The sequence below is a fragment of the Littorina saxatilis genome, linkage group LG9 (genome assembly GCF_037325665.1).
Source record: "Littorina saxatilis isolate snail1 linkage group LG9, US_GU_Lsax_2.0, whole genome shotgun sequence".
Taxonomy (NCBI): Eukaryota; Metazoa; Mollusca; class Gastropoda; order Littorinimorpha; family Littorinidae; genus Littorina; species Littorina saxatilis.
Genome location: NC_090253.1, coordinates 33,630,670 through 33,646,162, shown reverse-complemented (window position 1 = coordinate 33,646,162; position 15,493 = coordinate 33,630,670). Strand labels below are relative to the sequence as shown.

General features: G+C 39.8%; 1 protein-coding gene and 1 long non-coding RNA gene across 3 annotated transcripts in view; both read right to left on the bottom strand.

Annotated features, from left to right (window-relative positions):
- The window catches only part of LOC138977044 (G protein-coupled receptor kinase 3-like), a 195,907-nt gene that overhangs the window by 57,703 nt on the left and 122,711 nt on the right, over positions 1-15,493 (bottom strand). For both annotated transcript variants that reach the window (XM_070349947.1, XM_070349948.1), the window contains exon 16: positions 13,581-13,746. In XM_070349947.1, the coding sequence (XP_070206048.1) occupies positions 13,581-13,746 (166 nt within the window). The remainder of the gene's footprint in view (positions 1-13,580; positions 13,747-15,493) is intronic.
- Positions 964-4,526, bottom strand: LOC138977075 (uncharacterized). Its single transcript, XR_011459226.1, has 2 exons — positions 3,851-4,526; positions 964-2,661 (listed from the first exon to the last, which is right to left on the bottom strand). It is a non-coding gene; the product is annotated as an uncharacterized lncRNA (long non-coding RNA).

The window sequence follows — 15,493 nt, the reverse complement described above, 5'->3', positions numbered from 1 at the left end:
GTGTCCTAACTTTTGACAAAGCGAGACAACTGAAGGGTTCACAGATTAGGCAACCGACTCACTGGTCAAGGCTGAGGGGAAACAAGAGTATCTTGTCAATGAAAGAGGTTACACACAGACACACGATGCTGAGAACTGTGGCCGGTTTTTCACTCTCTTTCGCTCAGGACCTTCATCGACTGTGGTTTCTGTTGTTTACGTCCAACAGACAAGAATAAAGAGCACAGTGCAGTTTCATGTTGGCATTTTCGCATGTACTCCACTCCTGACCAAAACTACCCCCCCTCCTGATGGGTACAGGTGCACTCAAGTTACCAGTGACTGTCGTCACGCCATTGCGGCTGTGATCTTTGTACCAAGAGCCGGACTGCTCTGTTATCGATTTTGTTGTGGTGAAAATTTGACGATGGTCTGTCCGTACATTGGAGGTATGACCTGCTGTTGGGACCGAAAATGAGTGTCCGCGTCCACGTTTTGCAGGTGTCCGTTTAAGGGGGGACAGGGTAGGCAAGCACTTTTTTTTTTTATTTTGGAAACAGCTTGCTGCTTGTTTGATTTTTGCAAGCAGAATAACCTAATTAAGGGAAACCATTTTAAATTTTGAGTGAAAAGCAATTTTTGGGGTTTTTATTCACCAAAATGTGAGAAAAACGTTATAAAATGTGCTTTTTTTAAAATGTTGCAGTTTGTGAACCAGTGCATGTTTTGATCCAATTTTTCTTCTTTGCAGCAATATGTGTGTGTTTAATAATTCTGTGTATCGAAAAGCATTTCTAAGCAATATATTATTTTAATTTAGCATTTTCAGTTACCGGTTCAGTTCTGATAAGAAAAATACATGAAATCCTAACTGTCAGACTCATAAAAACCCAACCAATGCACTGAACTCTTATTCCATACACAGAACTGATGCTGTACAACTCATAAACAACATATACAAAAACTGAACAAATCCATCAAGCCTTTCAAAAGTTGCAACATTTTAATTGTAGCGTTTTGTCTGAAAATTACATTCAGAGAAAACAGCATTTTAAAGATTTGAACCAGTACATAAAAAAACCAGTAGCACAGTGCACCCTGAATTCATATGTTTTTATCAGAATGACCACTTTACTATGTAGGGAAAAGGATTTGACAATCAAATTATCAGGATTTTTTTTATATACATCATATGAAAACAACCATCTTTGTTTGTACCGATATGAAAACATGAATCAGAACCAAACTGTCAGACTCATAAAAACCCAACCAATGCACTTAACTCTTATTCCATACACAAAACTGACGCTTTACAAATCATAAACAACATAAACAAAAATGAAACAAATCCATCAAGCCATTCAAAAGTTGCAACATTTTAATTACAGATGTTTGTCTGAAAATTACATTCAGAGAAAACAGCATTTGAAAGATTCCAACCAGTACCTCAAACTAGTAGCACAGTGCAGCCTGAATTAATATGTTTTTATAAGAATAACCACTTTACTATGATGGGGAAATGATTTGACGATCAAATTATCCAGACTTTTAAAAAAAAAATCATTTGAAAACTCATGTATGTTAGTGCAGATATGAATCAAAACGAAACTGTCGGACTCATAAAAACACAAGGAATCCACTGTATTCTTATTCCATGCACAGAAATGGTGCTTCACAAATCATAAACAACATATACAAAATTGGAACAAATCCATCTTGCCATTCAAAAGTTACAACATTTTAATTACCACATTTTGTCTCAAATTACATGTAGAGAAAACAGCATGTAAAAGAGTCTCACTAGTACCCCGGTAAACTAGTACCACAGTAGAGCTTGAATTAATGGGGTGGTTTTTTTTAACCAGAATAACACTTTAACTATGAAGGGGAAATGATTTGATAATCAAATTATCAGATTTTTTTGATTTAAAAAAAAAAATCATATGAAAACATTAAAAAAGTCAATTATCTGTGTTTGTGCTGATATGAAAATATTGATCAGAACCAAACTGTCAGACTCATAAAAACCCAACGGATGCACTGATTTCTTATTCCATTGCATAGAAATGATGCTTCACAAATCATCAACATTACATAATTATATATACACAAATGGAACAAAGCTATCAAGCCATTCAAAAGTTGCAACATTTTAATTACAGTATTTCTGTGCTCAATCCTAACACTGCAGCAAATTTCTGTAAAGCTGAATGTCCCTTTCCATGTACCAACATGGTCAAACGCGGATTATTTTAAATGCAACTTTACCACCGGGAGAAGAGTAAACAACTGCAGACTTGAATGGACACTCATATGCACTCCAGATGCAGGGCCTGTGCAAATCCTTGGGCTGATGCATCACCTTCTTTCATAATCAGACTGCTATCAGACAAGCATTCAGTACAGGATATAGACCTTTCAGCAATAGATTGAGCTGATCAATGTTGACAAAAGCCCAACACATGTCAGCGGAGTGACGTTGCACAGTACCAGTATCCATATCTGCTTGTGATGGGTCAGAAGATGGCAAAGTATCTGTATCTTCTTATGGTTGGTCAGAAGATGGCAAAGCTGATGTTTCTGCTGTGGAAGAGGGTAGTTCCGGTTTAGCAAACTTTTCCATCAGGTCAATCTTTCTCCTCGCTGCCACCACAGGAGGACTGGCTCTCCCCTTGCTCCAACCTAATAAATACACAAACACTGATTTAATATTTGATACAACTGTCCATGGTTTTTGTTTGTAATAAGCTGCAAAATTTAAGACTCAATATAAACGTCAACAAGTGCTTGTACTTTATTTTGCAAATGACCATGTTACATGGGGTGTACCTCAACTTTTTGGCTAGGCCGGTAAATCAGAAATCCCAATCAGCCCCCAACCACTGAACCAGGCGGGTTTTCTTACAACCACCTCAGCGGCTCGTACCCACATATGTCGGTTGACGAACACACACACACACACACACACACACACACACACAAAAGACATTCATTAATTGGTCCCTATCACAAAATTTACATGTCAAGTTTACTATGGGATTTGAGTAACCACACAATCACATACACACAGGAACTAATACTGAAACTAGCTGAATTATTTTCTTTCTTTCTTTCTTTCTTTTCATATTTTTCTTTTAAAATTAATTTATTTCATCACACTTGCTATGTATTTGCTTGTTTCTTGTCTGTTGTCTGTTTTGTGTGTGTGTTCTGTGTGTGTGTATACATTTTCAGATTTCCTAAACCTAGCACTGTTTGCAGGTGATCTTTATGCTTTTGATTCATGAGTTGCATCCCCAGTCCTTTAGTTTAACTCTTTTTTTTTCTTTGGTGAAGTAAATTGGATCTATTTTTTTATTCCTTAGTTAATGGAAAAGATTTGACAACAATATTGCTGTCAATGATAGGTTGGTCAGCCATGCTGGTGTAAACCAATCCTTTAGAATTAGAGAACGCTCTCTAGTAGGGTACTTATTTTCCTACGGTCAATGACCAGAAACAGAAACTGTGTCAGTCGTACATCGCTCAGATGCTGCTTCTCAGTTTGACCCCAGACAAAGAATAATGATGACATGTTACACCATAGTAAGCTCTCAAGGACTGGCCAGCGAAGAACAATAAAATAGGGGTTGTGAAGACGATATCACAGAGATGATCGAGGGAGGGGGGGGGGGGGGGGGGGGGGGGGGGGATGCGGCGGCGGCATGGTCAGTAAATTTGATCAAGAAACACGCAAAATACTTCAGACACAAACTGTTTATCATTTACCTGCAAACCCTAACACATTCTTACAACAACAACAACATAACAATGTGCAATAAATCACGTTGTCAAACAAACAAGATCGAAAAGAGAAAGAAGCAGAACCCACCTCGTCGAGTCAAGAATCTTAGAATGTCGTCTGCTTCAATACGATAATGTTGGTTCATTTCGGAGTGTTGTTACTTCCTTCTACTGTTCGCTGCTGCTGGTTCATCTTTCTCTGACATTTCTTGCCACTATGCCGAACATTTCCAATGTTAGGGTTGTTCTCCGCAGCTCAAAACTTTGAAAAATGCTGCTGAATCGGTGAAAACGTCATGGATTTGTTGACACCGGGGGACTGATAAGTTGTCTACTGCGCTTGCGCCAAATGCCTTTGACCTACATATATTTGCATATATTAATTCCGGGGTTTCGGTTGGAACGGATTCTCTCTCTTTGTGCCTATGTCAACGGAAATTCCCCAACGGTGATGACGTCATCTTGAAGAACGGAAATTTCCACACAGTTTGAACAGCGAAGGGTCATGTCATGTGCGCACATTTACCAGCACGGAGTATCCAAAGTTGACCATTTTTTCGATTTTTTTGATAAAACACAGACAAAAACAACAAAACATCGGTTTGAAAATGGTTTTATTTACATGAATACATGTCTAAAATGACAAAAGCAGATTATTGAATGCATTCCAGGATGTTCAAAGGTGTGAAAAATGCAACAACCCCAAAAAGGTGTATGAGACCAAAAATAACTCATTTTGCCTACCCGGTCTGCCCTTAAGGGGGGACAAATATAGAAGGAAAACACTCCGTGCCGAGCAAATGTGTCCGTACATGTCAGGTGTCCGCTCACGCCGGGGGCCGTACATTGCAGGGACTGCTGTACGTGATAAACAGCCACAAACAAACAAATGTGCGCCGTCACTTCGCCACGGAGGGAGGAACGCAGGTTACCAAGAGATTGTTTGCGATACCCATCTGATTAAAATCATCGTTTTTCACGAGTGAAGGCTCTTTGGCAGATCTGGTGAGTTGCAAACTGTCTATGGATGTTTCATTTAATGTCAAATGCATGCTGTACATTCTTGTCGATATCGTTGCCTTTGGGCTCATAACTGAAGTCAATCGTCGTGATGTCCCAAAGTGACTTCTATCGGCATAGAACTTACAGTGCTTCATTGACTGAGAAGACTGGAAAAAATCTTCCAATGACACTAGTTAATTTCACTTACGTGACTGCAGATCTGCAAGGAAACTTATGGCTGGGGAAATAACTCAAGACGAATAACCGGAGTAACTGTTGTTCAAAGGCTCTGTTTGTTGTCTGCTAGTAAGTATAGTCTTCGGTCGTGTGAAAGTCACATCTATTTCCACTGTGTGCATCGATCTCTGTACTGAAATGTTGATCTATGATGATTTGGCAGCATAACTTTGCTAAATGTGCTATATGTATCTCCCCGTTAACCATTTTCTTCTTCTTCTGCGTTCGTGGGCTGAAACTCCCATGTACACTCGTGTTTTTTGCACGAGTGGAATTTTACGTGTATGACCGTTTTTTACCCCGCCATTTAGGCAGCCATACGCCGTTTTCGGAGGAAGCATGCTGGGTATTTTTGTGTTTTTATAACCCACCGAACTCTGACATGGATTACAGGATCTTTTTCGTGCGCACTTGGTCTTGTGCTTGCGTGTACGCACGGGGGTGTTCGGACACCGAGGAGAGTCTGCACACAAAGTTGACTCTGAGAAATAAATCTCTCGCCGAACGTGGGGACGAACTCACGCTGACAGCGGCCAACTGGATACAAATCCAGCGCGCTACTGACTGAGCTACATCCCTGCCCTGTTAACCATTTGAAAAACTGAGACCTAGTAAGTCTTTTAACAAGACCAAGTTTTGACAGCCTAGACGGGGAGGATCCTCGATGGCTCATAAGATATCTAATGTTTTCCGCCGGGTTTTTTTTTAACAATCCTTTTAAATTTGCTATTCCAAAAGTACCCTAAGACAGGACTCGAGTGGCAAACTACATTCTCTGCAATTCCCGTCTCAGTCCGTGCAGCTGTTTCGGAGCCTATCGTCATCTTACAAACACACACAGAGACACACATAAACCAGCTTTAAAAGTTAGATAATGTAAGAAGCATGTGAACCAGATATTTTTTCTTTTGTAAATCAGATACTACAGTATTTCTGCTTTTTAAAAAGCTATATTTCAAAAACAAAACTACAAATTTGAATTTTGACCCGTTTTCCCCCTTTCTGCCACCAGTACTGAAGAACTCCATAACAAGATGTCATAAGCAATACTCTAGCCAAGACTAAAGTACCCCAGACACTTTAGACGAGGAACCAAATCGGAAAAAGACGCTTAGTTAAGGAGTTTAACTATTACCAGTTCCAGGGTTTTAGGGCATATTTTACTGTGCTGTTGGTGCCTACTTGCCGAGTGGCTATCTGGGTTCATATTCTAAATGAAATATAGAAAGTTATATATCAAATGAAAGGAAAATGAATAAGCTTTTCATATTTGCAAAGAGAATTGTGCTATCTTTAAAGGTAAAAAAGGTTATGGGGGTGACAACATGATTTTTGTTGAAATTTGTACAGCAGTCCCTCTCATGAACGGACACCCTTGGGCCATAGCAAAACTGTCCGTACATTGCAGGTGTCCGGTCACGGGAGGGGTGACTACACCACCCCCTCCCCCATACACTCACACAGAGACACACAAACAACAGGATTGAGTCTATGCTAATCACTTCTTGTGGCTACTAAACAATAACAATAAACTCCTAATACTTCTGTAAAAATGATTTGTATGAAAAGTGTTGAAAAGAAGAGATAAAATAAATCCTCAAGGCAGTGAACACTCACCATGCACTGACATACGAAAGCAGCCACACAAACACAGCACAGAGGAGCGTGTGCAGATGCTTTGCAAGAATAAGCTTGAACACCAGTTTGAATAAATAGCAGCAGATAGAGCTGCATGTCATAATCATGTAATTTATTTTCTTCTTGTCTGGCTTTATTGACTGCATGCCGATCATGTGGCATGGCAGTGACTTTTCACTTTTCAGTCGGAAATACACTGTACATAACACAGCTCCCACTCATGCCTACCCCAAGCCGTGACAACTGATGCTTGGAAATTGTGTGGAAGAGTACACCTCTCTATTTCTCTCCAATGCTCTTCTTGCTGACATGTAGTGACACCGGACACCCCACAGAGTTTAGCCAGCTACCCCTCCACCCCCCCCCCACCCCCCTCCCTCTCTCTCACTCCCTCCAGCCATGTACTGTTTGGGGCTGTGGCCAGAGAGGCCAGCTGCACTGTTCACTCAGAGCAAAACCAGTTGACTGTGTCTAACTTTTGACAAAGCAAGACAACTGAAGGGTTAGGCAACCGACTCACTGGTCAAGGCTGAGGGGAAACAAGAGTATCTTGTCAAAGAAAGAGGTTACACACAGACACACGATGCTGAGAACTGTGGCCGTTTTTCACTCTCTTTCGCTCAGGACCTTCATCGACTGTACATGTGGTTTCTGTTGTTTACGTCTAACAGACAAGAATAAAGAGCACAGTGCAGTTTCATGTTGGCATCTTCGCATGTACTCCACTCCTGACCAAAACTACCCCCCCCCCCTCCTGATGGGTACACGTGCACTCAAGTTATCAGTGACTGTCATCACGCCATTGCGGCTGTGATCTTTGTACCAAGAGCCGGACTGCTGTGTTATCGACTTTGTTGTGGTGAAAATTTGACATTGGAGGTATGACCTGCTGTTGGGACCGAAAATGAGTGTCCGCGTCCACGTTTTGCAGGTGTCCGTTTAAGGGGGGGCAAATATAGAAGGAAAACACTCCGTGCCAAGCAAATGTGTCCGTACATGTCAGGTGTCCGCTCACGGGGGCCGTACATTGCAGGGACTGCTGTACGCCCATTTTTTGGAACACGTGACAAACACAAAGAAGACATTTTTTTTGTGTTCAGTTTATTTTAGATATGCTGCTAACTAGTCTGTTTTGGCATTCATTTTACATAACATAGCAAAGTTTTATTGAGTTTTGCTGATAAACAAAAAAGTTATTGTCACCTGAATACCCCCACCCAAATTTCAAAGTTGGACGTTTCATGACATACGCATGCCTAAGGCCAAAAAAAAAAAAAAAAAGTCTGTTTACGGTATCTCGACTGACCCTATTTTTTTCGCGCGACCCTAGACTTTTTTTGGCATTTGGGGAGACATTTTTTTTGGGGGGGGGGGCAAAATAACTTAAAAATGTTTTTTTGGAAAAAAAAAAAAAAAAGGTCTTTGTTTTTTGGCAAAATAACTTAAAATATGTTTTTCTGGAAAAAAAAAAAAAAAAAAAAAAACGTCCCGACCTACCGACCCTATTTTTTGGGCCTATGTTACCGTTAACAGACTATGTATTTTTTTTGGCCTAATAATGCATTCCTATAACTAACTTATAACACAAGAAGAGCAAACGCTCGATCGAGTCACTTTCGCAGTTCTGAATATTATATGAGGCATCAGATGGACAGGAAGAAATTGCTATTCACAACACAATGAGTCACGTTCACATAAAATTTGAGCCCGGTCACTTTTATAGTTTCCGAGAAAAGCCCAACGTTAAGTTGTGTGTTGCCGAACAGAAAAGGCTAGTTATCTCCCTTGTTTTTCTGATAACGTTCGTAAAAGGCTACAGATGTAAATACTTTGATGTAAAGAATAATCCTACAAAGTTTCAATCACATCCGATGAACTTTGTCAAAGATATAAAATGTCTAATTTTTCCTTTGACGCTGACCTGTGACCTTGAAAAAGGTCAAAGGTCAACGAAACCATCGTTAAAGTGTAGAGGTCATTGGAGGTCACGACTAAACAAAATATGAGCCCGATCGCTTTGATAGTTTCCGAGAAAAGTCCAACGTTAAGGTGGTGTCTACGGACGGCCGGCTGGACGGCCGGCCGGACGGCCGGCCGGCCGTCCGCCGGCCGGACAGACTAACACTGACCGATTACATAGAGTCACTTTTTCTCAAGTGACTCAAAAAACCCAGCTTGTTTCTGTCATAAAGTGTGTCTAACATATGAGTTTATCCACTGTCCGACCCATCCAATGTAAAATAACCAATTTTTTTCTCTCGATAATTAGATAATTGGTCAGTGGAAAACTACAGGGGGCGGGGCATCGTAAGCAAGGGTAAGGGAGCGAACTGGTAAGAGTTAAGGCACGGGAGGTACTCTCTTCTCTATGCGTGTCATATGTGGACAGAAACAGAACCTGAGAATAGACGTTGTAACGGTTTTCCGTTAACACTTTTTGAACGTTGGTAACGTCACTGAGACAAATGCAACATCATTGAAATTGTACATGCTTAGGAAGTGGTTGTATCCGTATACGTGTTTGAAGTTTCAAAAGCATTTTTGCTCGGGATCAAAAGTTGTGTCCGTTTTAAAAGAGAAACAAAATACTATGATTGGTGAGTTTCGCGCAATCTTTTTCAAAGGACACTTTTTAATGATTTCGTCGCCCGTCTTCTGACAGGACGTGTATACAACCGCCACAGACTATGGACAGCTAGCTCAGAAGCGGTTGCACAAAAAATAGGCATGGTTTTTTTTTAAGTCTTCGCTGTAAAACAAAAAGCGAAAAAAGGAAAAGCAATGCAAAGACAGAAGAATGAAGACATGACGTCATATTCCAAGAAATATATCACCAGCGTGACGACTGGGATTTACCTATCGTGTCTTGAGATGGAGAATATTAATATACACATATGTTTCGACCGAAATGCAGCTGTTTATCATGAGGTCTATAGCACTTAAGAAATATCCAATCCTTTTTGTGCTCAGTGTAGTTGGGATGTTTTGCCTTCGAATTGTGAATTGACGCTGTTACCGCTGTGGTCCATGTCAAAACAATTTAGAAAGTATATTCATATGTCTTTCACATGGCACAACTTTTTCGAGGGAGTACCGATTGCTCTGTGTATTGTATGCAGTCTATCTTTCCGAACATTATACACAGACTGCTCATTCTAGACTCCACACGTTGGGTACCTGTAACCTTGACGTCACTTGTGACGTCATCACTGTTGTTACGATGATCAAATAACATCATGCAAGCTCAATCTACATTCAGTAACTACATAAACAAAAATGTACTTCTTTGTTCCGTTCACAAGAAATTCACTAGAGTGTTTTGTTTTACACATGAAAAGCATGTTTTCTTCAGTGAAAAGTCAACTGACAAAAAACAGTTCACAACTGATTTTTGTGTGTGAAAATTTAGGAAATATGACACACATTGCCCATCGCGGATACATTTGATCATCTAACTTTGAATTGAGAAGCTATTTGGAAGATAAAATGCAATTCAGATAAGGATGCGCAATCAAAGGCGTAATTTGTGTAAGAAAAGCTAATAACAAACAAAACTGTCTCTCACAATAATGTTTTTACGTGTATCTTTTGAAATATTGAACCTAATAGTCGACCAGGCATTTGTCTATGTTATAGCATACATATCAAAAATTCTTTTCTTTCTTTATTTGGTGTTTAACGTCGTTTTCAACCATTCAAGGTTATATCGCGACGGAGGGAAGGGGGGAGATGGGATAGAGCCACTTGTCAATTGTTTCTTGTTCACAAAAGCACTAATCAAAAATTTGCTCCAGGGGCTTGCAACGTAGTACAATATATTACCTTACTGGGAGAATGCAAGTTTCCAGTACAAAGGACTTAACATTTCTTACATACTGCTTGACTAAAATCTTTACAAACATTGACTATATTCTATACAAGAAACACTTAACAAGGGTAAAAGGAGAAACAGAATCCGTTAGTCGCCTCTTACGACATGCTGGGGAGCATCGGGTAAATTCTTTCTCGTCCCAACCAATATGGGACTCCCCCTAACCCGCGGGGGGCATATCAAAAATCCATCAAATAGTATTCCAACACGTCATAATGAGAGCAAAAGATTTTCCGGGCACAATTTTGACGTTCAAAATTCGGGTGTGTACTTCTGTAATTAACTCTCTAATTTTGTCTTTAAGAGGTATCTCCAACAAGTTACTTGCTACAAGAAGCCAGATGATTACATTTTCCTCTGACTGGTATTTAATCAGGTTGTGTCTAATAAAACGTCCTCAGGGAGAATTGACATTATCCAGAAAAGTAAAAACGGCATGACGTAACACAACTTCCGAAATGCAAGGCCTGATGACACTCTCAGGTGCAACAGTCAAACAAGCTTTTTACTTGCCGTGTTACACCTTCCAGTTACCTAATAATTCAGTCTGATATACTCACTATGATGCTGTGGTTAACCCCTTCACTGCCCAGCACGTACTAGGTACGTGGTCATGTTTGGTTTGTCATACGCCCAAACACGTACTAGGTACGTGGCATTTACATCAGCACTTTTCAGGACATTTGTGAAAACTAAATGGGAGGTAACCACTGTCCAACTTCTTGTAGGGGTTTAAACACAGTTCTTTCCCATTGACCGTTCAGATAAGTTAGTACCACGTGGTGAAAACTTTTTTAGAAGTTTTTTCCGATCTATAACATTCAAAATGGCGGCCGAAAGTCGGACATCAACTCGTAGACCTGTTTTCAAATGATACAGTGTTCTGGAAGCTCTACAAGAAGTGATTTATGGATTACCACACAGAAGAATACTGTTATGGGCTGTAATTTTAGCTGTGTTTTCTGCGGTTTTACGTGCTGCAGTGTGTGTGTGAAAGTTTGGAAACCGTAATTTTTGACAAAAATGGTCATTATATCGATTTTTACTATAACAATCACAAACAAAGTCCAATGATCATGTTATCACAAGGGTGTAAGCAAACCACATGCCAAAGATCTAAGAGATATCTCAATAAATGATTGAGCAGTGAACAGATTAGTGAACCTACCGAAGAAAGCGAAATTTGCCCTGGCGCACAGCAATACCAAAATGTTGTTATACTGTGGCAGTTAAGCTGATATGGCAATATTTTGCACCAAAGTGCTTTTTTCTGCAGTATACTTTTCACAATAGAGCTACTTTGCCTCAAGAGTGCGTATAGCTGCTGCCACTTTTGGGTTCCTAGAAAGGTTGGGTGAGATTCTATTGGCATTTATCTTAGCCGACTAGTATACAGTGCTCATTCTATACTTTACACCTCGCTTACCTTTGCTCTAAACGCAGTACTGCACATGCTTTCAGGCAAAGCAGTGGCAAGAGGTGTTCGGGGACACGTTCTTGTTGACAGTATGCTGAATACTCTAATTTCTGCTATAAAAAAGGGATTTTCTGTTCTTCTTGTCTATTATGACGTCATCAGCACACCGGATGTGACGTAATTGACAACAAGAAGGGCAAAGCCCATACGACTCACATGCTTTACACATTTTTCCTACCAAAATACATGTGACCTTGACCCAAGGTCAAGGTCATCCAAGGTCATGCAACACAAAGCTGTTAATTCAAGACATAGGAAGTACAATGGTGCTTATTGGCTCTTTCTACCATGAGATATGGTCACTTTTAGTGGTTCACTACCTTATTTTGGTCACTTTTCATAAGGGTCAAAGTGACCTTGACCTTGATCATATGTGACCAAATGTGTCTCATGATGAAAGCATAACATGTGCCCCACATAATTTTTAAGTTTGAAACAGTTATCTTCCATAGTTCAGGGTCAAGGTCACTTCAAAATATGTATACAATCCAACTTTGAAGAGCTCCTGTGACCTTGACCTTGAAGCAAGGTAAACCAAACTGGTATCAAAAGATGGGGCTTACTTTGCCCTATATATCATATATAGGTGAGGTATTGAATCTCAAAAACTTCAGAGAAAATGGGAAAAATGTGAAAAATAGCTGTTTTTTAGGCAACATTTATGGCCCCTGCGACCTTGACCTTGAAGCAAGGTCAAGATGCTATGTATGTTTTTTGGGCCCTTGTCATCATACACCATCTTGCCAAATTTGGTACTGATAGACTGAATAGTGTCCAAGAAATATCCAACGTTAAAGTTTTCCGGACGGACGGACGGACGGACGGACGGACGGACGACTCGGGTGAGTACATAGACTCACTTTTGCTTCGCATGTGAGTCAAAAATGTGTTGTTGACAAAGTAGATTTTATTATTTCTATTATAAGTTTGCAACTCTTAAGGATGCCTATGGAACAGAGTGTTGCAGGAGTACTTCCTGGCATTTTGCTTTGATATCGAGTGTCTGTGGCGAACATTACGTCATCATATGCTAATTATTCAGTTTTGGAAACGGGTATTGTTGTGGAGATCGCTAGATACCACTGGAATCGAATGGAAGGATAAAGAACATTATGGAACTTACTTTGATTTAGTGCGCAGTCACTCATGACGTAAGCGTAGACGCTCATCGGACAGACGGAACTGTGTAGATCTAACCAGATTAGTGTCGATGTTTCCCGAATATTCTCGTATGTCCATTAACTATATAAGTAGGGCTGCGCACACGTATTGTTGTTCTTTACCAGTCTTGCACTTGTTCTTTCTTACACTGTGCTGAGAGATATTGTCACCGTTGTTCCAGCTGTTAATAAATCTACAGAACCTACACAACTCGTTGTGTCTCCTTTGCGACTGAGAGTGGCGAAAGGAAAAACACGACAGGTATCTTTCTACTTTTTTCACATATGATTTGTTACCCATTTTTGATGATATTTCGCCAGAAAAAAATTCTGTTGCAATTACTTCCTATCTTTGACTTTATTTTGGGTTTCATAAACTGGTCTATTTGGGAAGAGTCTGAATATTAAGTTTTATATTCATTACTAGTATTACCCAAGTCAAGATCATCTATCTTGCTGGGTTTGGCTTTGCGTTTCTGCTCCAGTTTGTCTGTGTCCTGGTTGATGGCATCAAACACTGTCTCTGCCACCTCCTGCTGCCAGCGCTCAGAAACCACCAGAGGGAAGTTGCGGTACAGCTCCTGGTCAGCCTCTGTAAGCTGCAAACACAAGAACAGTGCGCTTGAAAATATTGATAACTAGCAGTCAGGGCCTGGCTTTGCCCGGGGAAATAGCAGAGCCCTTTGTAATTTATTCAAAGAACCATCACACATGAGTTTTCTGAATTTAATATTAAAGAACCACGAATGAAAGAAAAATATAAAAGAATAACTTCAAATCAAAGTTTTAGCGGAAAGGAGTCTCCTCCCTTGCTGATTTGTGAATTGAAAACTCTAGGACATTTAAAATAATTTTGACCTGAAGAGCAATTGAAGACACTAAGAGCGTCACCATAAATACAATTCCTGCTAACATGACTTTTATAGTATGTTACCTCCCTTCCTTGAGAAAGTTTGAGATAATAAAGCAAAAGGTTCAACTTCATCACTTTACACCCTTTGAGAATGATAAGGTAAGCTTGCATGGCAAGAGTTACCTCCCTTCCATGGATACAAAAGTAAGTTACCTCCCTTTGATATTATAACTTTTCTGATTTATTTCATTATCTTCATTTATTCTCTTGATTAGAGCAATAGAGTCTCTAATTACACTGGCAATATGTGCTTGCTACAGATGAACAGTAGGTGCTGCACTGGCCTTGCACTATATAGGCTTTTTTCAATAATTGAGGTTCATTGTCTGAGAAAGGAAACAATGAATCAAGAAACTAAAACCCAGGTGCACATCTGCGGCTCTTAGGCAGTGTGCATGCATACTATCATTTCCTACCTCTTGCTATCTCTGAGGTATGGTGACCACAGACACAGACACAGACATACACGCTTACATCAATTTTTTTCTAACAAGCAGTCAGGGCCCAACTTCTCGCAGGTGTTTCTGATCTCCCCTCTCTCAGAAACTTCAACACTACCCGTCATAAAAAAGTACACAGATACATTCAGCTGTAGATCTTTGTGATGCGGCCAGTTATATTAAAACCAAATATATTCTCCTACGTATGAAATAAAGAGTTTCATTTTTCATAAATTAGTGTTTATGCAGATGACCAGAGACCTAAGACACCCCCCAAAATCAAATTCGCAAAAGCAAACTTGCAGACACTAAAAAACATCAAAATAAGGAAGAGTGACCCGTTTTTGATCTCAAATTGAAAGACAACTCATTTTCTACCCATACAAATTTGTTTGGTTCAGCTGTTGTGCCTGGGAGTGTTGTTTTGCACCTTTGAAAAAGACGGGTGTCAGCCTCGTCAGAAGCCGTAAAAGGCTTTTTTAGGCGTAATTTTTTTTTACTCAAACATCCTGTAGTTTTGTAATGGCTCATTGTATTGCTTTAAAATTTGACATGAGTATTGTTAACACAATTGCAAACAAGTCGCGTAAGGCGAAAATACAATATTTAGTCAAGTAGCTGTCGAACTCACAGAATGAAACTGAACGCAACGCAACGCAGCAAGACCGTATACTCGTAGCATCGTCACTCCACCGCCCGTGGCAAAGGCAGTGCCCGTGGAATTGACAAGAAGAGCGGGGTATTCGTTGCGCTAAGAAGGATAGCACGCTTTTCTGTACCTCTCTTCGTTTTAACTTTCTGAGCGTGTTTTTAATCCAAACATATCATATCTATATATTTTTGGAATCAGGAACCGACAAGGAATAAGATGAAAGTGTTTTTGAATTGATTTCGAACAAAAAATTTTGATAATAATTTGTATATATTTAATTTTTAGAGCTTGTTTTTAATCCGAATATAACATATTTATATGTTTTTGGAATCAGCAAATGA